The sequence below is a fragment of the Indicator indicator genome, chromosome 19 (assembly GCF_027791375.1).
Source record: "Indicator indicator isolate 239-I01 chromosome 19, UM_Iind_1.1, whole genome shotgun sequence".
In the NCBI taxonomy this organism is placed as follows: Eukaryota; Metazoa; Chordata; class Aves; order Piciformes; family Indicatoridae; genus Indicator; species Indicator indicator.
In genome coordinates, this window is record NC_072028.1 from 16,552,228 (window position 1) to 16,576,930 (window position 24,703).

Consider the following 24,703-nt stretch of genomic DNA (forward strand, 5'->3'; position numbering starts at 1 on the left):
GTTTCAGTACAAGTTTTGTAAAGCAGCCAATGATAATCACATTTCTCAGACAAAATTTGACTAGTTAGTATGGTATACTACATTATTACATTTACAAAACAAACTTCTGAACACATTCAAGATAGCACAGGAGATTTTTGAAGACATTCTACTGATCTGGTATCAGAAAACAAGCTTCAGAAAAAACAAGTTCCTGTCAGTCCTCCAGGCTGTCAAGATCTCTGAATGACAGTCTTGTCATTGGACACATGAACTGGTTCTCCCCCACTGCTGTGTCACCTGAAAACTCCTCTGAGAAACTGATAATGTTGTTAAACAGAACCAGTCTTAGAATGGATCCCTGGGGTAGTCTATCCATTACCAACATTTGTGTGGGGTACTAAACACTCTCCTCACCAAATCATTCAGCTTTCCACTGATCAAATTATCTACCCAGTCAGAGCATAAAGTCCTGACTTGGATGCATCAATACTGCAGAAGATGCTGTGAAAAGCTTTGCAAAAGTTGAGATAAGTGACACCCACAACGCCAGTAATTTTATCATAGAGAAATAGTCCATATCCTGTAAAATTAATTCTTTCCTACCAGAATAAGGACATCTTTAGCTTCACCGGCAGCTACAAATTCGCTTTACGGGCAAGTTCAGGTCCTGCTTCAGCGCTAAGACAGCTCCATAAAGGCCACAAGAGGGCAGCAGAACCTTTCTACACTCAGTGACACAAAGCTGAGTCTCGTGTGGCTGCTTCTGAGCAGCCATTCGCAGTGCTCAGTCGAGCTGTTTCATCACCCTTAAGAGGGTACCTCAGACACCTGTTTGTGAGGACAGAGGGCTCTCATGAGGCAATATACGCATGCTGCTCTGTAGGAAATAAATCAGTTTCCAGGGTTTATTTCACTGGTTTAGTATTAAAGAGTAAAAGGGAATTAAGAGAAAGACATAATGTAACAAGCATATTGTCTGTTTTGTGGCAGTGTGTTCCCTATAAAATTAGGTAGCAATCAGCATTTACCAGCATAGCGCTACACTGAAATGTAACTTCTTTCTTTCTTTTTTCTGCTGGTTTAAGAACTGGCTGGACGGCTGTGCAAAAAGAATGGTGGGGACTGGAATTAAAGCCAGTTGCCAGCCTAATGGTGTTCCCCAGGGGTGTGTTGGAGCCAGTGCTCTTTAGTATCTTTATCAAAGATCTGAATGAGGGAATTGAGTGTCCCCTCAATAATTTGCAGATGACACTAAACTGGGCAGGAGTAAAGGCTCTGCAGAGTTTGGGACAGGCTGGATTGATGGGCTGAGTTCAGTTGTATGAGGTTCAACAAGCTAGTGCAGCATCCTGCACTTGAGTCACACCATCACCATGCAATGCTACAGCTGTGGGGCAGAGTGGCTGGAAAGCTGCCCAGCATAGAAAGACCCAGGTGTGCTGGTTGACAGCCAGCTGAACATGAACCAGTTATGTGCTCAAGTGGCCAAGGAGGCCAACAGCATCCTGGCCTGGATCCACAATAGTGTGGCCAGCAGGAGTAGGGAGGTGATCATGCCCCTGCACTCAGCACTGGAAGGCCACACCTTGAACACCATGTTAGCTTGGTCTCCTCTCCCTAGTATCATAGAATCACAGAATGGTCTGCGTTGGAAGGGACCTCTGAAGGTCAAAGTATGAACTTCTGTTCTCTCAAAAGACAAAGCAGCAAACCTTGGCCAAAAATCAGCAATTGCTGAACTTGTTTTACTGCCAGCAATGGCCTAAAATTAGGCTTTGAACATTTCTTAATGAACACGTGATTTAATAAAAAAATACTTTTTCAGTATGCCCAGATTTAAAACTTTCTTCTGCCTGTTTCATAATGGGCTTCATTTTAGTGCTGTCATTATGGTTTTATCAATTAACAGTGTACTTGTCAGGAGATTTCCATCTTATGAAGCAGATTATGTGTATATTTAAGTACCAATCAGATTTTTATTTGCAGTTATTTATACACAATACAAAATGTTTATATTCAGAATTCCAACTTCCTTTTCTGATCCATACCCTTGGATGCAATTGCTCCCATACATGGAGTCAAAAGAATTAAATTTTGTCCTAATGTAGCAAGGTTTATAACCATACCCTGGTTTACATCTGCCTCTGCAAGGCCATGAAAGAAACTGTCTGCTTCTGTGTACTTACTTTGCATCTGCAGTGTTTTGCATCTGCAGTGTTTCACATCTGCAGGTGCACAGCATCACTGCTCCTTGCAGGAGGTCGAGTGTATTCCAGACCAAACAACCCTACATGCTGCCAGAGCTCCCCTATTTGAAGTGTATGGGAACCTATGACTGTGAGTACACTCTTACCTTGCAGGCTTGTTAGTGACTCCAAAAGTCACCAAGAGAAAGTGGTTTGTTCCCTATTTATGCTGCAGGTTCAGAGGCAATGCACCAAAAAGCCATAACACCTCAGCAAGGGCTCGGTCTGCACAGCACAAGTCTTCACCTGCATCATGGATTCCTACAAGTCTTTTAGAGCATGTCTACAAAGCCATATGAATAGTTGCTCTAATAGCAGCAATCTGTGCAGACAGCTGCTCTTTGCTTTCCCAAGTCACACAGAGTGGCTACTGAGAAGGATCAAAGCAGTCACTGTGGCAACAGTGGAGTCTCAGCAGCTGATTCAGTTGCATGTGAACTTCATTCCAGCACTGACCTCAATTCCCCTGCAGCAACTTCCATGGATAATCAAAGTACAGGAAACCAGGGAAGTGAAGCATCTGATTTCCTCTGATGTTTTTTCTCTTGGAAAATTTTATCCCACAATCACAGGAGGATAAATTATGAGTGCTGTTGCTTTGGGTACACAGGATTTCTCCCTCTGTAGACTACAATGTGTTACAAGGCACACACACAGTAAATTCTAAGGCAGAATAAATTTTTATACACAAAACTCACGTGCTCTAACTCTATTGCACATGGGACATCTGAAAAAAAAATGGAAAATAAAGGAGGAAATGGACAAAGTCATCTTCCAATCTGGAGGTGAGGAGAAAGTTCTTCACAGAGAGAGTGGTTGGCCATTGGAATGTGCTGCCCAGGGAGGTGGTGAACACCCTGGAGGTGTTCAAGAGGGGATTGGACATGGCATTTGGTGCCATGGTTTAGATAGTCATGAGGTTTAGGGTGACAGGTTGGACTCAATGATCTTTGAGGTCTCTCCCAGCCTTCTTGATTCTATGATTCTATGTTTCAGTCATTCATGTATTATTCTAACATGATGCTCTCAACTTATGACATTGCCATTCACACCATCTACAGCTGAGAGCACTTCACACTGTTACAATAGTATTGATTGCTTTATTAAGGAAGTGCTACCATTGATTGGCTAATTCTAATAAAAAAAGAGAAGGCTGCCTTCTTTCCCCCAGAAGTATTTATTGCTTTTTCTATAGAGACTAGAGGAGTAGGAACATATGTACTTTCTTTTAGTAAACCACTAGGCTGAAAAGAAAATAAGGTACACTGATCTTTTTCAAGTTGTTTTTAAAGGGGATTTAGAAGGTCTTCAGGGTTGAGTAAAAGAAAAAGTTAGTCCAGAAACTTCAGCGTGACTGTGGACAGTAGTCCTTCTCAACTCCATGACAGCAAAATTTAAAGTTTTAGCCATGAAAAAATTGAGAGATAAGGAGAAAGGCAGAAGTGCTGTAAAGCTAAAACATTCAAGAAGCTTACTTAAAGGCTTGTCTTCTACTGGATAATAATCTACCTTATACTTGCACCGATAGCATCTCAGTTGAACTACCTAGAAACTCTGAAATCCATTAATGTATCACAACATACAATTAACTATGTAAGATATTCAATGAGTATGATATTGAATATAATGATGAGCTCAAATGATATCCTAAATACAGAAGCAACAGGTTGGAGAGAACTAGAAGCATAATCCTAGTTTCCTGCTATCAAGCTCCAGAAGGGAGTCCTAGTATAAGATTTATTACTTCTGTGCATATGTACACAATATCTAAGTGTGTATGAGTCTAACTGGGAATTGTGGTTTTGGAATTCCTAACATAGTCCTTAGGTCAGCTCTGGAAGTTAGGCAACTGCTCACCTAAATAGCTTTTTGTATTTATACGCCACTACAGACAATACTGCAAGCAAGCCCCTTCAGATTCTCCTTTCAACCATGTTAGAAACTTGCTTCTCCAGCTTTTTTTCTCTGGCCTGCTACATGGAAATAAGCCTTTTAACAACTTCGTAGCTTAAGACTCTTGAAAAGTCTTCAAATTATATGAAGTGTATTGTAAACTGCCTCTTTAATTTTTTTTTGTTTTGAAACCAGTACTTGGCATTTAAGGCAATGTTGAAAAAATGCTATGTGAAGGGAAGGCCTTATAATGGACTTGAGTACTTAGTAACAGGACAGGCTTATAGTTAACTTTGCAGGAACGTCTGTGCTCCTTTAGCGTAAGGCATCAATTTTTTTAAAACGGCTGGATAAGGAATGCCTGAAGTTACCCTCGCCCTCTCTGCTGTCCACTTCATTTACCTTTGAAAGGCAGGAATTTGCTCTCCCTGCTGGTACTTGGGCTTCAATGCAAAACCTGGTGATGCTTTCAGAAGGTCAAATTAACTAAAATTCTGGTCACACAGGCGCTCCCTAGAGTCTTACCTAATAAGCTGTATCTCAAGGGGAGATGTTAAACGAACCCCTAATATTTTAATGAAGTGCAGGCACGTTTGCACGCTGACCCAGGCGGGAACCCTCCTCTTGTGAGGTAACGCCGCGGCACGAACCGCGGGCCCAGCGGCGAGGCAGTCTGGGCTGTGCCCTGAGGCGCTACTGGGCCACCCGCCGCCCTCGTCATGCGGAAGCCGCCGACAGCCACTGCGTAAGCGCCTCGCGGAAACGTGCCGGAGCTCCAAGTTTCCTCTCCCAGGGAAAATCCCCACTCCCTTCGCCGCCCAAGGGCTGGCACTCCAGGTGGGCATCGCTCCAGCCAGCGCCGCGGCTGCCTCCCCTCGGCGGGGGCACCCCCAACAACGGGGCCTGGCTTCTGCCGAAGCCTCCAGAGTAAACGCGACCGGGATTGGCTTCTGTCAGCGAAAGGGGCCATATTGGATCGGCTCACACACCATTTTATCGGCTCAGCTGAGGCTCCCCCCAGCCCCCCTCCCCGTTCAGGGCAGCCCTATCCCGCGGGGGCTGTGGCGTGAGGTAAAGGTGCCTTGGGAAGGAAATTCGCACGTTGCCGTTTCCCTTCCCCGCCTCCCGCGTACACTCCTCCCCAAGCACACCTCTTCCCCTGCCCGCGGCCTCCCTCCGCCCGCCTCTTCCAACCCCCGCTGGCGGGCCCCCTCCCTCGGCCCCGCCGCCACTCACGCCCCGCTCGCTCCTTTCCCCCCCCCTTCCCCAGTCTCCGTGTCAGCGTGCGGCGGCGGCTCCCGCGCGGGCGGCCAATCAGCGCGGGGGTGACAAATATGCAAATGTACCCCCCAGCCCGTCCCCGCGGGTTCGCTGGGGCCGGTGGGGTCGCGGCGCCGAGCGAGTGAAACTTCGCCCACGGCGCGGCCACCCCTCCCGCCCTGCCTGCGCAGTGGGCGGCGGGAGGAGGAGAGCCAGCACGCCGCGCCGCCCTCGACCGCTCCGCCGCCGCCCGCCTCTCTCGGCCTGCGCCAGCCACCCGGTAAGTGCCGCCCTCGGCCAGCGACTCCCTGGGCGCCCGGAGTGGGGGAAGGCGGGGGGGAATCCCCGGGGTGGGGGGGAGGGGAAGCTGCCGCTGCTGCTCCTGCTGCTGCTGCTCCTGCTGCCGCTGCCTCTGAGCCGCCGTGTCTACCCGAGGCCGCCCCGGCGGGGAGCTGTCAGGCGCGGGGCATCTCCTTCTCCTCCCTGCGCGTGTGCCTCCTGCCGGGCAGCGGCGGCGGCTCCAGGCGCTGCCGCCGCCGCCGCCGCGTAATGGCGAACCCGGCGGTGAGTACGTGCAAAGGGCCGGGCTTTGCTCCCCGCCACCTTCAGAACAGGCCGCGCTCCAGGTGCCGAGGACACCGGCTGGCCCCGGCGCCCCGTCAGTCCCCTCCCCGCCCCTCCTCCTGCCGGTGGCCGGCGCGCTGCGGCCTGCTCGCAGCCTGGGCTCTCCCCGCTGCCGCGCCTTGACGTGCTTCCGCCCCTCGCCGACACCGGTGGTGGAACCGGCGGATTCTGGGTGCCTGGCTGGTCCGTTGTATGGCTCCGGTGGAGGTGGGAGGAGGAAGGGGGACGGCGGCGAGGCAAGCTGAGCTTTTCCTGGGGCGGCGAGGGTGGAGGAGGGCAGGATGGAGACGGCGGGTCGGATGAGGGCGCACAAGGATGCGGACACCGCCGACCCCGTGCTCCCTGCCCCGCATCGGGGCGGAGGAGGCGGCGTGGGGCCCACTGGCGGCGGGTCGAATGGGGGCAAAGTTTGGAGGGGAGGAATTAGGCCTTCCTTACGTAGTGGGGTGGAGGAGACGCTGGATGTTCTGCCCCTGGCCTATTTCAGGTGAAAAGGTGACAGGGTGAAAGGAAGAGGGCTGGTCTCGTACACAGGGAAGTCGGAGGAAAAGACTGGATGTCCTTCTTTCTCCCTAGCGAGAATGTGGTAGCGGGACGAAGGGATGTGACACTCTCACTGGCAGAAAAGTGTCAATGTTAGACCTGGTTTCTTACCACGCAAGATAATTGAGGTGAGCAGAGGGAGGAATTAAAATGATTTCCTAGGGCAAGCAAAGAAGTGGGAGGTAAAAGAGGACCCGAGTTTGGCAGCCCACTGGCTTGAATCCTTGACAGCAGAAAACGTGGGACCTGGAGAAAAGAATATTGAAGAGGAAGGTTGACATTGGATGAGGTGTGTCTGGAAGAGATGGAAATGGGCATGAAGTGTGTTGTGCTTCTGGGCTGGAGCGTTTCTGGGATGAGAAGAACCATTGGCACATGGCTGCAGGTTTCTGCATGGGAGGAGGCCTAAAAAGGGACTAGGCTGTGAAAGTGCACAACTGAAATTTATGGAATTATATTTTCCAGGTAGAGGCCACAAACTGCATGTTGTAGGAATGACAAGGAGAAGACTTGGAGGTTAGCTTGGTACTGAATCCAAATGGCACTGATTGGATAGGTGGCATACATCTTTATTGTACCGAATTGGAGAAATTATGCTATTTCCTACTGATTTTTAAGGCAGTGAAATGTTAAAACCTTTTCATTTTCTCTTTCATATGCAAAGTTTTGAGAGAAAAGATAAAAACAGGTGAAGAGAGTCTAGAGTTCTCATTTGGCTGTATAGCATTGACATCGAGGTTGATGCATACACTGAGTTTATAAGTAATAGTTTGCACTTGTCACTATCTTTGAGAACCTTGAGTCTTTGGCAACTAAAAACTTCCTTCAGTTCTTGAAAGCTGTTTAACTTTATCAGTGTGAGAAAATAGATCTCAGTCTCCCTCCCTTATGTAGAAGAGATCCGAACCCTGTAGTGTTTTAAAAACTGTGCTCTTGGGGACAAAGTGAACATCTGTATAAAGGGATAAGGTTTCTAGTTTTCCTCTTGTGTCATTCTTTGAGACTTCTTAAGAAGTAACTGTCAAAGTAAACTTCTCTCAGGAAAACTAGGCCCATCAGTTCTAAGAGCTCTCGGCACATGTTCTTAAACCTATGTCATTAGACACCATCAAGCTCACATTTGGCAGGTATGAAGTAATTATTTTACCTTGTTTTACATGTAATGATTTGTATGCAGATGTAAATATGGTCAGCATTCTAGGCAGAATGTTAACATTCAGTTAACTTTGAGAAGTATTCAGGGTTTTAGCCTGTCTCTGAGTTTTAATTTATTTGTGCATAGGTAACTTTGTCCTAGCTTCTTTCCTAGGGTAAATATTTTTAAATTACTTATTTCTATTGTATACTTTAACTGTTGAAAGAGTAGAAAGTAGTATCTTTTGATTTTTACCTATTCAGAGTTTCTACACACTCCCAGCCTCTCGCACCTTGTTAAAAATAACTTTTTCGTTCTGAATAAGGCAGATGAGGTTTCCAAAGCACCGTGGATTTAATGCCCAGGTTTTGTAAAAGAGCAAAAATTAACATGAATGTTCTTAAAAGTCAACTGATTCAGGGATCTGTGTGTCAGGCCCTGCATAAAAATTGAGAGCACACAGAAAAGTTAGTGGGAAGTAAGGTAGGAAGTGAACTTCAGATATTCAACAACACTGTGGTTACTGCTCATTGTGAACTGTCCAACATTAATGTGAAGTAGCTTTCTACTTATTTATTTTCTCTACTGGTGGGTAAGTTGCATCAATTTGCTTCATATTTATATGATGATAAGGGCAAGTACCTAAGTAGTTAAAGTGCTACTTCATTGGTTTACTTTGTGCTAATTTACTTGCCTGTATTTAACCAAGTAGTTATTTTTATAAAAATTTATACTGCCCTTCATGGTGAAGATCTATTAACTTAAGTCCCACTGAGTAAATCAGTCATTTTTACTGTAAAATGAACAGAAATTACAAATTTTCAGGAATTTTGATGAATCTCACCACCTGCTCATTTCACATGAGTTGCTGGTGCTAAATGCTTCTGAAGGTTAGTCCAAGAATCATGGAGAAATGTTGATGAAAGCACAGTGTGGTTTTTACAAGTGTTTTAAGTGATGTTATCTAAAAGATGTATGACATGAACCACTACTGAGAGACTGTAGAGGCCCTAAACCAGGCATTGTTCCATGTTTCTTTTTAGAGAGACAAGTTAGTAATGCAGACAGATTTAAACAAGAAGACTGACACTCTGCTTTAAAATTGTGTTGATTCTGCATCCTATAAAGTAAATAAATGCACTTTTGTACTTAGTTATAGGGGTAGTTCTAAGATTTGTATTTCTGTGTGTGCACTAGAATTTTACAGTAGAAGTTTCCCCTATCATTATAGCATATGTATCCATCAAACACAAAAGTTGAGGTAGGATGGACAATTATCTATTTTCTGAGTCCCAGTTCCTTACAGTACTTTTTTTATATCAGTCTTGTAGAAACAAATGTTCAAATACTGCACCATTGTCTTTGACACTTTTTATGCAGTTTAGGATGAGGATAAGTTCGATCTGGTGGAGTTGAATGGCATGATCCTATTCATCACTGAATTGCAGTATTCTATATGAACTACATTGTCAGTAGTATGTGATACTTATGATCGTACATCATCCACTTTATTTAACTGAAATTTGGTAAGCCTCAACACGCAGTTTCCTTTCTAATTGAACTAGTGGATACTTTATATTCTTCCACTGACTCTTCTATATTTCTCTTTTTAATGGTCTCAGTTCTATCAAACTATGGAGCTGTCAGCTTAATGAGCAGTTGGGAGTCTCATGCTTACTCAGGCTCATGTAGTGTACGATTATTTTTTTAGTGCTCTTCCTGTATTTAGGAATTGCTTCAGAATGCTGGGTATCTGTACACATGAATGGATGATGGAGAAACCATCTGTTTATTCATATATTCAAGAATTGATAGCGTTATTGGAAATTTAGAATATTATTGTAGTATCCTCTTTCCCGTTCAACAGAACAAACTATGATGCAAATAAATAATTATTTTGCTGATGCAACCACTGGAAAGGTTACAGCTCTTGCATTGGCTGAAGTAAGAGTCTTCTATTTTGTCTCTGTCCAATTCATAAATGTGAGAGTTATCTGGCCAAAAGTTGGACAGGCTGAACATGCAACTTCCATATTTGCAATAGTGCAGGGAGGAGAGATCATTTCATAAGCAGTATTTTTTCACAGAGAATGACATGAAGTATATTGTGTTTTCAAATGACTATGGTTTGCAGTAACTGCGGTGTTGAAAACTTGCAGAAGACCAACTCTAAATCAAATGTTTTAGAATAATGTTGGTAGTAAAGCTATAGCTTGACTTCAGAAACATTAGCATCTTAGTAGTACTTTCAAAACACACATGTATATATGAAATTATAAAGATGGATACAGAGCTACCTCTGGAAAGAACCTTAACAAGGCTGTTTTTGGCAGGACCTTGGAACTGAGTTCCCGTTTCAGTTACAAGGGAATAAGCATTTTTTAAAAAAACTTAGAATTCATCAGAAATACAGTGTTATGATTTGCCATCTCTCTTTTAGCCAATGACTTGAGATCTTCAACTTCATTCATTGCAGATTAACAGACACCAAATACTCATTCCTTTAGGTCACCAGCGTACATGCGTATTTCTTTTTTTTAAGATACGTGATTTTGTTTTAATCTTAATGGCAAAAACTTACAGTAAGATGGAAAAATATTCCCTTTTTTTTTCCTGGAGACAAATAGTAATTTTAAGTTTACCTGAGTCATGTTAGAAAATGCAGTAATTGTGCTTACCAAATTATTTCCTTCTGCAGTGCATTCTTGGGTGATTTTTCGTTGTGTTGCAGGACCAGTATTAAGAAGTTGGTTTGCTCTTGTATCTGGGTCATTAACATTCAGGAATTCCTCTGAAATTTATTCTTCAAATGAATTTTTAAGAGTAAATGACTTCATTATATTTGATTCTTAACACCCTGATGAAGAAACTTTGAAGCTTCAAAAGTATTCCATCTGTATAATGGCATGAAAATCTACCTATCTACATTCCATATGTTAGAAGAAATCTGAGAATTAAGGAGGGTACATTTTGCATTCAACTACCCTGTAGTAAAGCCATTGTGGTTAGTGGTTTCCACCAATATAAACAACAGTGTTAGGTGAGACAGTTGGCCTGATTCCATATAACATGACATTGCTGGCTTCTGCATGTCATTTTTGGAAGTATTTTTTGCTGGTTTTCTGAAGCAAAGCTAAAATTCTGCTTCAGAGCCAGATTTTTAGGTAAGTTTTTAAGATTTGATTTGTAGATACTCTAGAGGAACAAATGAGTATTGCCCTGTTTAACTGGGGAAGGTTTTTGACAGTCTGCTTTGTCAGACTCTTCTGGCAGAGTATTGATGTTATATTGTAAGTTCTCAGGAGCATCTCTGTTGCTCTCCTTGAGTTATTACCACTTTTAACTGATTTTCAAATTTAAGAGGAGTATATTAAACAAATCACAGACTTAAGTGTCTTGCTTAACATGTGCTTGGGAGGAACTTTTTGGAGAAACATAATATCTAATCTCCTTAGAAACAGGTTTTTAAAAATAACAGAAAAATTGTATGTAGCTTGTTACTGAAAGATACAGACCTCTTGTTGTACATGACTCCTTCTGCCAGCTAATGTAGGATGGAGTGGGAAGTCTGAACCTCCTCATTTCAGTAGAGTATTGTCATGGTATCCTAATCTGGTTGTGTCAAAACTTGAAGTTGTGCTCCTTTTTTCACAAGGAGGACTGCTCTCTGTCAGTGTCAAGTCTTTACAGCTGTTAGCCTGTGCTCATAGATCATGATTCATATGTATCTGTTAGACCATGATCCTTTACATTGTTCTAGTTGGCACTTCCAGATTATAAATTTGCAGTAGTTCACAAAGGTGCTTGTCAGGCTAGAACATGAGCATTTTTGGAAATTAGTGATTTATCAGATGTTGTCAAGTCTTCTGTCTGCGATGGTTTGTAATGAAATCTTGGTTTAGATCACATGTGAAAATGAGGCTTTTATCTGGTATGGGGTTTTTTTTCTGTTGGTTTGTTGGTTTTTTTTTTTTTTCAATGCAGATGTTTCTCTACATCTTAAAATTGTAATGCAGGTCCTCAGGAATAGTACTAGAATTCAGTAACAAAATTTGGAGGTCTAATTCCAGGTGCAATGCTGAAATTTCTGACACAACCATAGAAACTCTAGAAAGCTTACATCAGAAATCTGAACAGCACAAGGGAGATGTTTTTAAACTTAAAATGAAGCTTGTGTAACTGTGTTTCTAGTGACCAGAAGTAAAATACAAATTCAAGTATGTTACACGAGAATGTTGTTTTAATTCTTTTGACAGCTAAAGAGGGTAAAAAGAGCCTTGCCTATTTTGTACGGATAATGTTAGGATTTGTGTACCAGTCTCTCAAAGAAGTGGGTTTTAGCAGCATTCAAACCTGAAGAACGTGACAAATTTTCTTGTCTGTGTTAGAAAAATAAGAAGGAACTCACTGAAGTACTGAAATTTGTTAAAGTCTTCACAAATGCACTTTGGAGAAACAAAATGACAGCAATATTTGAGAAGAACTAGTTACTAGTATAGCTTCCTTCAATAGTCCTGTGGCCAAACCCCATAACTTCTTAGATTTACTAAAACTAATTCAGGGATAAACTTTCTTCTTTTCCAGAAGGTTATCCAGACATTTGGTATCTTTCTAGCTCACAATAAATTATAGCAAATTAATATGTTGTCTTTCACTGTATATAATTGTCCCTTTATCGCCATTAATGCTAACAAAATCTAAATAACAAAATAGAACGTATGTATATACCTTGTCCATTCTAATGCAAAGTCTGGTGGGATTGTTTAGCAAGAGGAAAGGCTAAAACTAAACTGGGAGACTCTATGCTGAAGCAGGTGATGCACGTACATGTTGTGTTTTGCTTTGAGGGTAATAACCTTTGGCAGGGAGGTGAAGAAGGTTGAATTTTTTAAAGGTGTTTGCAAAGACTGAAGACATAAAAGGACACAGAACTACTTTGTTAGATTGACATGATGTTTTTTAAAAAAAGAAATTGTGGTCAGGTGGTTATTCTAAACTAGTTGAATTTAGTAGTTTATTTCCTGTTACACCAATGCATATAAAAGTATGTGGTTTAGTGTCCAAAATGAGAAAAGTTACTATTGTTGAGAAATTCAAAATTAGTAATAGTAGTGCTTTAGGATTCCATCAAGAATATAAGGAGATCCATGTGCACTTAGGGAAATGGGTATTTTTCAGTGTTTTATGAAGAAACTATATTAATTGGACTATGAAAGATAATTTAAAAAAAGCTTTTAGGATCGCTTAATACGTATCTAGGCATGCTTGTTAGAATTTCAGTTCTAGTTCTGTTTAACCAAGTACAAGCTTTCCTGTATATCTGAATTTTCCAATTCAAGATTTAAAAGCCAGCATTAACATTCTTCCAAAGGAGACTTTACAGGATGGTTTTCTACCATATCACACTTAACGTGTGTATATATATACAAACACACACAAACACACATATATTTACAGATATATAATTAAAAATTGACATACAGTATAGCTTATTTGAGAATCTATGGAGTTATGTCCCATTTTGCTTCTTATGTGAGCTTTAATTTCCTTTCATGTGCATTTCTTCTTCGCACTTAGTATAATCATTAGTGATTCTTCTGCTGTCAGAAGTATTTCTTATGTTTACATTTAGAATAATGTGTTATAGATCTGGTGAATGTATATTTCATTCTATCTGTTTTGTTTTTTTTCTTCAACATAGGAATTTTCAGACTTTTAAGTACTTCACAGTTGTCTCCATATTGGAAGCTGTTCAAGGAAGTGGACACTGTCTTAAAGAGTAAGAAACATCTTTTCATTCTTAATTTTGAGGATTCAGTAAAAACCCAGCTGAGGGACAGTGTTTGTATTATATGGTACTTGCAGGTGTATTAGGTTTCTTCATTTACTTGATTGCAAGTTTTCAGACTTGTTTTTTGTTTTTTTTAGTGTTGGGTTTTTTCAAATAAAAATAGTTTCTAATGCCTCTGTTAAAATATTGTGAGACTTCCATGCTGTAACTGTTTAGTCAGCAAACAACTTGTAAATAAACAGAAGTTTAGGAATTAATACATTGAAATGCTGCATAAAGCCTGACAGTTAAATAATTTCCAACTTGATTTTAATTTCTGGATTTGAGGAGGACATTTACATGGTAGGAGTGCCAGTGTAGACAAAAGAGAACACCTAGAAGAAGTTTTCTAGCTGTTCTGATAAAAAAATTCATATCCCTTCTCATAGATGGTAAACAAAGATGGAAGTACTTTAGCAAGCTTCACCTAAATATGTTTGTGTTCATGTTTATTGTTTAAGAATTTAATAATAAAGCTCTGTATATTACTTAAATGTCCCTGTCAATGCAGAACGGAGACACTTTAACAACCTTGGAGTGAGTCTTGAAGTTACTGAATAATAAAGGGGAAATAAGTGTAATAATATATGTACCAAGTTAGTACTGAATAAATTTTTTTACTGGAACATTGCAGACTTTTGATAGCAGTGATAAACAGTTTCTATCTTTGACATAAGCTACATTGTCTGAAAGATGTATGAAGAAGTAGTAATCTTTGTGTTAAAATATCTGTTTCTTAATACAGTGATATATGCTAAAGATTAAAGATATAAGATTAAAGATTGAGGTGTTTTAATAGTCTTGCCAAAGGTGTTTGTGTTTGTCACCAAGGATCTATTTAGGGAGAGGCGAATCTGTATTGGAGTTTGAGAATGCTCCATGCCTTGGAGAAAATTATCAAATCATCGTGGTTTTGAAAGGGTAGCATTGTTTATGGAAAAACACACTGGTGCAAGGTGTAAGTTCATATACTAACTTTTTTTCTGTATTTTAATCATAGAATCATGAAGTTAGAGGATGTTCCTGTTTGCTTTGAGGCTTTTACACACAAAATCCTTTACTTTGACCCTACGCGTGTTTTCCCTTAAACTGTGTAAGATTTTTAAGCCTCTTTGAAAGAGAACCTCTTGAAGTTGAGGTGGTCTACCTTCTGTCAAGGCAAGGAGTAGGATAAAACTGTCATGCAAGTATGCTCCCCTAGACAGGCAGAGTCAATTCTTACTGGCAAGTACGTTTGTCGTCATGCTGCCTAGCGTACTGTTGCTGAAAAGTAATATGTGCTTTTTGCATTGACAAGTTTAAAACCTAACCTCAGAACTTCTCTTTTTTTTAACTTGTTTTTATTTTGTATATTAAAGTTGCCCTGAAGCTGTTAATGTTCTGGCACAGACTTCCACCCTTCAACCTTAGAAATTTATAGAGTTGGGTTGTTTTTCAGGAGCCCTGCAAGGGGAGTGCTTGGCTATTTGTCAGACGTTTGTGAAATCATGGCCACTATTGTATAAAAATTTGGGTGTTCTTTTTTTATGGTATCTATGAAAGTTTTTAGTTTAACTTCAGGAATATACATTCAAGTGCAGTACTTCAGTTATGGTATAATTTGTTCACCTTGCTTCATTTCCAGGTCTCTAATGATGAGGTATCCATCTGGATTTAAAGGACATCTCCGAGCTTCTTAATTCCTCATTCAAGAGATGTGTTCTATATTTATGGGTAAGGATACTTTCTTGTCTTAAGTTGAGCAATTTCCTGTAATATCTTGTAATAGGTTTTTAATTTAGAAGATTTCAGCAACTTTTATGTCTTTAGAGTTTAATCAAGATAGTTTTAGAGTGCACGGCTCTTCAGGTGCCTGTGCTAGCTCTTAATTTTGAGTTAAGCTAATGATTATATGTTGCTCTAAATTACTCAAACTCTTAATATTGCAAATAAACAGCATGGTGGTATATACATAAGTAATTCAGAAATTGGTTTGTGATTTGGGATTCCTTTTCTGCTATTTCCAAACTTTGTACAGACTTTAATTGTCACCACACCATACATATTTTGAGCTTGGAGTTTTGGGAAGAAAGGAGCTCAGACCTAGAAAGTAACTAAAGGAAAGGATCTGAGTTTTGTGCAATTCAAAAAAACACTCTTTTTCTTGGTGATAGAAATCATATTTCTGCTCAAGAAATGTTGTAGTATTACATAATTCCACTTCAAAACAGCAGAAGCAAAACAGCCACAAAATCTTACTAGGAAGTGTGCATTTTTCTAAATGCTACTACTATTTTTAATTGTAGAGCTCTAAATAGAACAGCTAAGATGACTTCATACAAAACTTGATATAATGTGTTCTCTCCATATATTAATCACTGTTTGCTGAAATACTGGTTTGAGACTTGATAAATTTCTCTCAAGTTATAAGTCAATGTTAAAATTAACCTCTTGAGGTATAGTAAGTAGCCCAAACGTACGCTGTGGGACTTTGTGATATCATGCTGTTTTATCCAGAGTTCTGTGATATACATTCTCTTCGGTGTGGTTTGCTCTGTCCAGTAAAACTAATCCCAGTAACGAAGCTGTCCTATTGATGGTGAAGGCAAGCAGCTCCTAGAATGGTAGATGTTTGTCTTTAGTTGCAGTGGAAGATGCATTTTTCTTTCCAAGTGAAATGTCATTTCTCATGGTGGTAGACTTGAACTTTTATGAATGACCATAAGAATTAACAGTTGGTGAATATTTTTTCCATGAATCTTCAATTTATATTTCTCAGAGGCTATCTCTGAGAAAGGAGAAAAGGTGGTAAAAGGGAGTTTGTGCAGATCTGAGAGGTAGGGGTGGGGGAAAACAGTTATGTGAGTTGGTTGGTGCAAGTGGAACCAGCATAGGTATGAAAACAGACTACTCTAAATGACTATGACAGGCACACACAAGCCAGTTTGCACTGGGTTTATGGTCTTACTCAGAGTTGGAGCTGTATCTATGGGCTGGAACCTAGTCCCCAAAATTTAGTTTAAGATCGTCAGGTTTTATATCTTTAGCTTCCTAATCTTCAAATCAAAATACAAGGCGCTTGAACTATCTTTTGAGTATTTAACATGATGTCTGTGAACTCCGTATCAAAATAGAATTCTCAATGAAACTGGGATGTTGAGGGTATAATTTTAGTAAAGGGATGATGCCTCATTACTCAAAATAATTTTAAATTCATACCAATGAAAAGCAATTTTAAAATGAATGCATGTTTATATATATATATATAATTGGATGTGCATTTTTTTATTTAATGAAGTAAAAACTCCCCAAACATTTTCCCCCCTAATTCTAGTGATACCATTAAAAGAAAATTCATCTTTTCAATCCATGTAGCTACAGATATCATAGAATTGTAGAATGGTTTGGGTTCGAAGAGACCTTAGAGATCATCTTGTTCCATCTCCCCTGTGATGGCACTCTTGTACAAAGACTTGCTTACTCCTTTTTATTAAAGAATAAAGGAGTTTGTCTAAATGTTCTTTTTTTATATTCTGTTTCTTGGATTTTGAGGAAATTTTGCAGTCTCTCTGTGCATTTTCAATTTAACATGTACATTGATCTTTATACTAGAATATCATTTATATTGACACATCAGTGGAAAGTAACTTCTGTATTATTTAATTTACTGCAGCTTTTTGAACTCTGCTAAAGCTTCAGTTATAATTAAATCCGACAAATAATGACAGTATAATTGTCTTTTATTTTTAATACTGGGGGAGGGAATTTAGAAATGATCAGATTTTTGAGTATTTGTTGTTTTTCCACAATCTTCCATCTGCTACTAGGTGGGCAAATCTTAGAGAGCCCAAAGCTCTCGCAATAGTCATGTGATACATAGAATTTAGCAAATGCAGTGATCTTTTTTTTTCCAATCTCTTTGGCAAATCTCTTGTTTGAAAGCAAGTTTGTTATGCCTGGTTTCCCTGCTTTCCTAAAATAAAACAAGCAAAACAAAGAAAAAACCCAAACTAAAAACTCCACATGCTTCATGCATATAATATGGAAGTCTTCCCTAGTTATGAATACATTTATGCCTTCTTGGACCTTTGACTGTAATAAGTAAAATTTTAAATATATCGTGAAGTTTAAGATAAGTTTAAATTACAGTATAGCATGTGAGAGGCTCTTCTGCAGATGAAGAGGTAGTTTAAAAGGTAGCTTTAAACCATACAGAATACAATGTTGTTCAGTTTTTAAATGAAAAATGAGTTATGCAGAAATTATTTTTTTCATTCACTTGGACTTGTAAGATCTATTTTAATACCATTTCTCCTGTTCTGATACTTTGGTTTAAATATTTAATTTAAAATAGATCTTCTAAGAACTAATAGATTAAAAAATGTGTAGGTGCTCAGTTTAATGAACAGGGACCAAAGCAAAAAACGAACCAAACAAAACCCCACAAAACCCCCTACAAAGCAAAAGCAAATGAGGGGAAAACCAAACCAAAGAACAACAAAAAAAAACCGTAAGAAACTGACATGAAAACAAAAAACCCCAAACAAAACAAAGCAAGAGCTGGAAGAAGTTTCTGTTCTGATTGAAGTATGTTTGCAGAATGACTTAATGCTTCTATGTTACTACTATGTTTTGTATGAGACATGAAATGATACAGATGACAGTCTGGAAAACAATACTGTTTAAATTTTAGGTGCTTTAGTATATCTAAAGATTGCAAACCTTGAAATGTGTTTTGGTTTAACTTGGGAGACAAGTGTTGATGTTACCTGGTAATAAGTTTTAGGAAAAAAAATCATGTTGGGCAGGATTTTGGTTTGGTTTTGTGGTTTGGTTTTGTTGTGTGTTTTGTTGTTTTCCTTTGGAGTTCTTTTTTGTTGTTTTTAAAGTAATGAGTCCAATGTATGATTTTGTTATGTACCTGTTAGGTAGTCATTTGCCCTATAGTAGTAGTAGAAGTATCTTCTGTTGCTTAGTTTTCTTTACATAAAATCGGCTTGTTTGGTACAAACTTTAGAGTTGAAAATACAGTAGGAGAAAGTAAATACTGGTAAGAAACATTGCTGGATGCCTCTGGGTTCCATAATGTTTAAAGAAGAAAACAAATACCCAGTGCAGAATACTGAATGTCCTTTAATTAGTAAGTAGCATTGAAGTAATTCTAGCTGATAGGGGGCACTAACTTGTTAAAAAGTATGACTGCAGTCCTCCAGATGCCCTATGAGGTTGTACCTCTGTTGTGGTGCTCCTTTATTGTTTAAGATTGATTCAAGCAGTTCTTAAAACATTGATGTTGTGGAATGATCTTGCCATCTTTAAGCTAAAGGTTAATATTAATCGGTATACAATAATGGTAGAGAATTTACAGCTAAAAATACTGAAATGAGTTTTTAAAAGTGTAACTTTGTCACAGATACTCAATGTAAAGGAGCACAAAGATGCATCATCTGGAATCCAAGGCTAATTTGCTGTGCTGTCATCTTCCTAAACTTCTCTGCCTCCTTTAAAGCATGCTTGTACCCCCACACTCATACCAATCCACACTTGTAAGTGTCACCAATTGGTCAGTGTGATAGAGGATTCATTTGTCCATCTGACCAGAATTGTTAAATAGGTTTATGAAGTTAGGTTATGTTTTATTCTGACTATGGTCACAGCACTTTGAGTGGAATAGGAGTATAAGCAGAACAGGTTTTCATCAACTTGTCACAAGACTGCTTTGTACCTAATAGGTTCACCATGAATCTTGTGTGGCAGAATATTGCAGATTTTCTGGGTGTCCAGTTCTGGAATGATCGTATGCTAATTGATAGGAGAATTCATTAATGAAGAATTGCAATTTTAATGTCGGAAGAGAGCATCAAAGTGACCTTTAGTAGTACTGTCAGGAATTAAAAACTGTCGCTGTTCTCTCACTTTTTTCTTTATAGCAAATAGATATATGCATAGACAGGATAAAGGAATTACTATTCCATGAAAATGCTCATTTAAAGTGATTGCTCCTCTATTCTGGAGGTTTACTACTTATCTGAAGAGATAATTTGCCACAAAGACAAGTTTTCATTCATTTCTCTTTCTGTTTGATTATACTACAAATGTGCAAGTTCTTAGGCTAAAGTGAAAACAGCCTTTTCAGCTCCTTTTGTTTAAAATCCCTCATTGCAAGCTAAGTCATTGTTCATCACTCAGTGGTCCTAAGAATAAATAAAAAACAGAAACAAAACCAGTTTGTGTTTCCAAACTAGCTAAGTGTGTAAACTATGTTGAACCAAAGGTAGTTCTGTTCCTGTGCTTATCTTTGGCTGTGTTCATCCTCTTGTCTTTGCTATAAATAAGAGTTCTATTATGATTTTAAGCGAAATAACATACAGTTTTTCAGAGTCTTACTTAATGCAACTTAAATAGAAGCGTCAGTACCCCAGCTTTTCCTGCTGTAGTTCAGGGAGCTTTGTTTTTAAATGCAGTTTATAACCTCTTAAGCCTTGTTTTAACATACAGAATATTTATGTGCATTTTCTATGTTATATGATTCCTTTCTATAAGTAAATTTTAATTCTGGACCACTAAAATCCACAATTGTATTACAGTTTAGTAGCTTCAGTGAAAATGGTGAAGGAGGTTCTAAAGTTGTGCTTAGATATTAGGGTACTCTGAAAAAATCAAATGGTGCTTGGATTACATAAGGCACAAACCCAGTAAATGCTGCACAAGGCATTGAGTATAAGCAAAAATAACTTGGTTTGAACAAAATACCAAAAATCTGCAGAAGTGTTGGGAAGGGGAAGGAGTGATGAGGAGAGTTGTGAAAGTGATTTCTTTAATTTTATTGTTTTTCTCTCCCATAGGACGCTTTAACACTTTAAGACGAATGTTTCATTAGAAGCAGTAATGGATGTTGGCATGCCTTGGATAAGGTGGTGACTGCTGGATGTTGTTTTTTTCTGTTCACTGCAGAGAGCCAAAATTGACTCCGTTTGGAGTTGAGAGAAAAAGCAGTACAGACTTAGCAAGATGACTGATCCTATGATGGATTTTTTTGATGATGCCAATCTTTTTAGTGAGACCTTAGAAGGTTTGTCAGATGATGCCTTTGTTCAATCTGGACCTGTTTCACTTGTTGATGAATTGAATTTGGGTGCAGAATTTGAACCTTTGCACATAGACTCACTGAACCATGTGCAGGATGCTCAAAATCAGCAAAAGATGAGTGAGTTTGATCAGCTGAATCAGTATGATACACTGAAACTTCACTCAGTAAATCAGTCTTTTAGTAGCTCAGCTGACAACGTCTTATCGCCACACTCTCAATTCAATTGCTCACCAGTTCATCCGCAAAACCAGTCTAATGGAATGTTCCCAGATGTGGCTGATGGTAGTCCTATGTGGGGTCATCAAACTGCCACAACTGTTACAAATCAAAATGGGTCCCCCTTTCACCAAGGACATTCTCAGTCTATGCAGCAAAACAAAAGCTTTGTAGCACACCATGACTTTGCCTTATTTCAGGCTAATGAACCGCAGCATCAGTGTGCCTCACTACAGTCGCAACAAAGCAGAAACAACACGGGGCAAGATGCTCTGAGTCAGCCAAAAGACTTCATGGAAGTTAACGTATCTACTTCTCTCAGAGTCAGTGTTAACCACCCACCTTCAGTTTCTAATCCATCAACTTCACAGCAGCCTCTGTCTGTTCAACAGTTTTCGCAAACTGCAAGTGCTTCAATACATTTTTGTGGGAATCAAGAAGGAAATTTTGATGGACAGTCTCCAACTATTACTCCCTGTTCTGTCAATAGTAGCCAACAATTTTCGTCTCCTTATCCTTACTCTAGTAACCACATTTCTCCTACCAGCCTTCTTCAGTCTACAACAGCTCTTTCTACTAGCCAGCAGACACACTCTATCTCTGACTTCGCTGGAAGCGATGCCTTTACATCTCAAACAGAGACCAAGCAAGAAACAGCTGAGCACATGTTGAATCCTAATACACCTTTAAATTCAAATAGTTTTCACATGTTGCATTCTGCACATCCTCAGGGCAACTTTAGTAATTCAAAACTCTCGCCTGTGAATATTAATTTTCCAGCTTCTACTGGTTCTGCTTCTCAGATAAGCCATTTCAGTGACCCTATTGAAAGCAACGGTTTTACGTCTTTAGATGAGAACTTACTTCATCAAGTTGAGAGTCACAATGAACCATTTACAGGACTTGACCCAGATGACCTTCTTCAGGAAGACCTTCTGCCACAGTTTGACGATTCTCCATTTGTTCAGGATAGCACAAGCCATGTTTTAGAGCACGATCTAGAACAACATATAACCACACAGCAAGTAACACAGTCATCTGATATTGTTCGGGCACAGTCTCAAAGTCAGATCCATCCTTGGCATTCATCAGTTTCTAATCAGCGTATGCAAGACAGAAGTCGTGCAACCTCACAGGGACAGGTATGTATAGATTTGAGTCGTGGAGCTTTGAGCTGTTTCATTTTGATTGATCTGCTGAAATGAATGATGGTGTTTGGTGCTTGTTCTGAAACATGGTAACTTAAGTCTCTGAGGTATTGTGATTTGACCCTGAAGAAGTCTAAGTAACAGCTAGTTTAGGGAAAAAACCTGAGTCTGTTGATACAGACTCTGCTTTTTACTGTTTTGTTACTATTGCAGAAAACAAGATTTATATCAAATGTTTATTCAGAGAAAAAGATGCTAGTCCTTCTGCTGCTTGTGTTTCCTAAGTACAGCAGAGAAAATTGGTTGGCTTATGATTTTGGTGAAAATATATAATGGCTTACTGTCTTTTTAAGTACTTGTAGCAACATATTTGTTAATGCTTTACTAAGGCTTCTGTGACTGATTTCCTGCAAGAATTCTGCTGGTTTTGTTGTTACTTGGTCCTTTGCTTAGTGTCTTTGTGCTCATGCTCACTGGCTAAAAATATAAACTCTGTTGTTTTTTAATGCAATTAGCAATAATAGAGAATATCTAAAGGTCTGAGTTTGATTTTTGTTACTTTGGGCTACATCAAAAAACTACAGCAATTTTAGTGTCACATGCATATCTACTGCAAGGATTAAGGTAGCACAAAAATTACATTGTACTTTTCTTCTGGTCTCTGTACTTTTCTCAGTCTTTGAGATAAATTAAAATTTCATGAACACTGAAGAGTTCAGAAAGACAATTCTTCAATCCTTCAGTCTGTGTCTTACATGTGCTTTCTCATAAGATATCCAATGTAGTAAATCTCCAAATAGCTTTGAGATATTAAGTCCAGTTCTTTTTATAATGCGGACCTTTATCTTAATCTCTATCATCAACATCTTTTCACAGGAATTACATAACTGTCAATAAATTGAAATAATAATGCTCTCTTAAGAGAGTAGCCAAGCTTTTAAAAAGCAAGCAAAATAGGGCAAGTAAAGTTATTTTTTCACATTGTAACCAGCAAAATGATGGTTTTATTATAGCTACTAGAAACTTCAGCATACCCGAGAGCCTGGCAGATTTTTTAGCTCAAAAAATTGCTAAGTCAAAAGTGAATAGATCTTGAAAATGTAAGAGCCTTATTAACCAAAGGCACAAATGATTGTTCTCACACCTTTTAAAATTTACCAATCTGTAAAGCTATTGCCGTGGTTTTGGAAGACTGGTTTAGTGACTTTACTTATTAAGGGGTGGTATCATTACCTGTTAGTTAATAACTTCATGTTATCACAGTTTGCCTCATTTTCATAGCTTCCAGCATGAATTGATTTGACAGGAATGACTGAAGCTTCTGCAGTTGGATGGTTTGGCAGAAAGAGCTTCTCTATGATAAACGGACTTGTTCAGCTGCCATTGCTGATTGGTTATCTAGGGTTTCCAAAATCGTGAGACAAGACTGTTGGAATCCATGTACATATGAACAGTGAAAGTAGGCATTTTTATTTTAAACTCCTGTTTTAAATTTTAATAGGAATTTCGCTTTTGTTTGGTAAAGGAGAGGGAAAGCAAATGTTTCCCATTTTTCAGTCTGCACATTTCAAAATAGGCAACTCTGTCATCAAACATGCAGACAGGTTTAAAAAGGTAGTGACAACTGTATCCTTGTGTGTCGGTGTGAGCTGAAATTCCCCCCCCCACCGACAATAACCAGGCTAGCTCAGTCTGGAAGCAAATGAAAAGCTGTATTTACAAGCAAAGTCTAAAATCTACAATGAAATGCAATGAATATGTACAAATATACAAAATTCACAACATTCACAAATATATACAATCAACAGAAAAAGCACAATCGATCTCCCTTTGCTTCCCCCCAAGGGGACCCTCCCAAAGGGGCCTCTCTCTCCCAGGAGCTTCCCCCCCAGACCCCCCTGGACAGAGAAGCAGAGTTAGTTAAGCAGAAAGTTGTTAACTTAGCTGCCAAGGTCAGTGTGTTATCTTCAGCCAGAAGAGAAGAAGAAACAGCAGCCAGACAGCCCAGCAACTGCCCCCACTGCCGAACGCAGAATGTGCAGAATGCCTACTTTGTTTTGGGTAATAGTTCTTAAACATTTCTATCTATCCAATGGAAGTGTTTAGAACAATCGTTATTTTGCTTTCTTACACCCAATAGTGACTTATTTACATTCTTTCACTTTCTCTGTTCTGAACTTTGCAAGGAAAAATTAAAAAGACAGTTTCAAACCATCACAGTCCACCCCTTCTAAACAATTCCATTGGCTGCTACTATCATTTATCTAATCTAAAATAATATCTACAACAATAGGTGAATAAAGACCATAGTCCATTCCGACTATCTCAGATGCAGATGATTCAAAAGAGTCAAATCACAGGAAAAACAGCAAACAGCTTGTTTCCTCGCAGATGGAGTGAAGAAAGGAACAGGGACTCTCAGGTGACTCAGGGCTCTCAGGGTTCGTGCACCGTAGATCTCATGAACTCTCCTCTTGGGCACGATGCTGTATCTGCGCAACACTCTGAATTTAACCTCTCTCAGCCAAAGTTAGATTTCTTTGTGGAATACACTGAATTTCACCATTTTCTTGCATCACCCAATAGGTGTGACCAGGACCTTCAGCAGAAACCACCCCTCGGACAGGTTTGGCCTCTCCTGAAGGAGAAAATACCCAAACAGTTTTGCCTAACAGATTCTTTTCTCTGATAACAGGAACTCTATCACCTTCCTCCTTTCGCAACAAATCTGATTGGGCAGGTCCAGCTCGATTCACT

The 24,703-nt window shown here is 39.5% G+C and overlaps 1 protein-coding gene across 3 annotated transcripts in view; it reads left to right on the top strand.

Moving 5' to 3' along the window:
* Window positions 1-20,503: 20,503 nt before the first annotated feature.
* The window catches only part of CHD9 (chromodomain helicase DNA binding protein 9), an 80,692-nt gene continuing 76,492 nt past the window's right edge, over window positions 20,504-24,703 (top strand). For 2 of the 3 annotated variants that reach the window (XM_054389711.1, XM_054389712.1), the window contains exon 1: window positions 20,504-21,920. In XM_054389711.1, the coding sequence (XP_054245686.1) occupies window positions 20,504-21,920 (1,417 nt within the window). Of the gene's footprint in view, window positions 21,941-24,703 lie in introns of all 3 variants that reach the window. The other variant, XM_054389710.1, reaches the window with a different exon arrangement.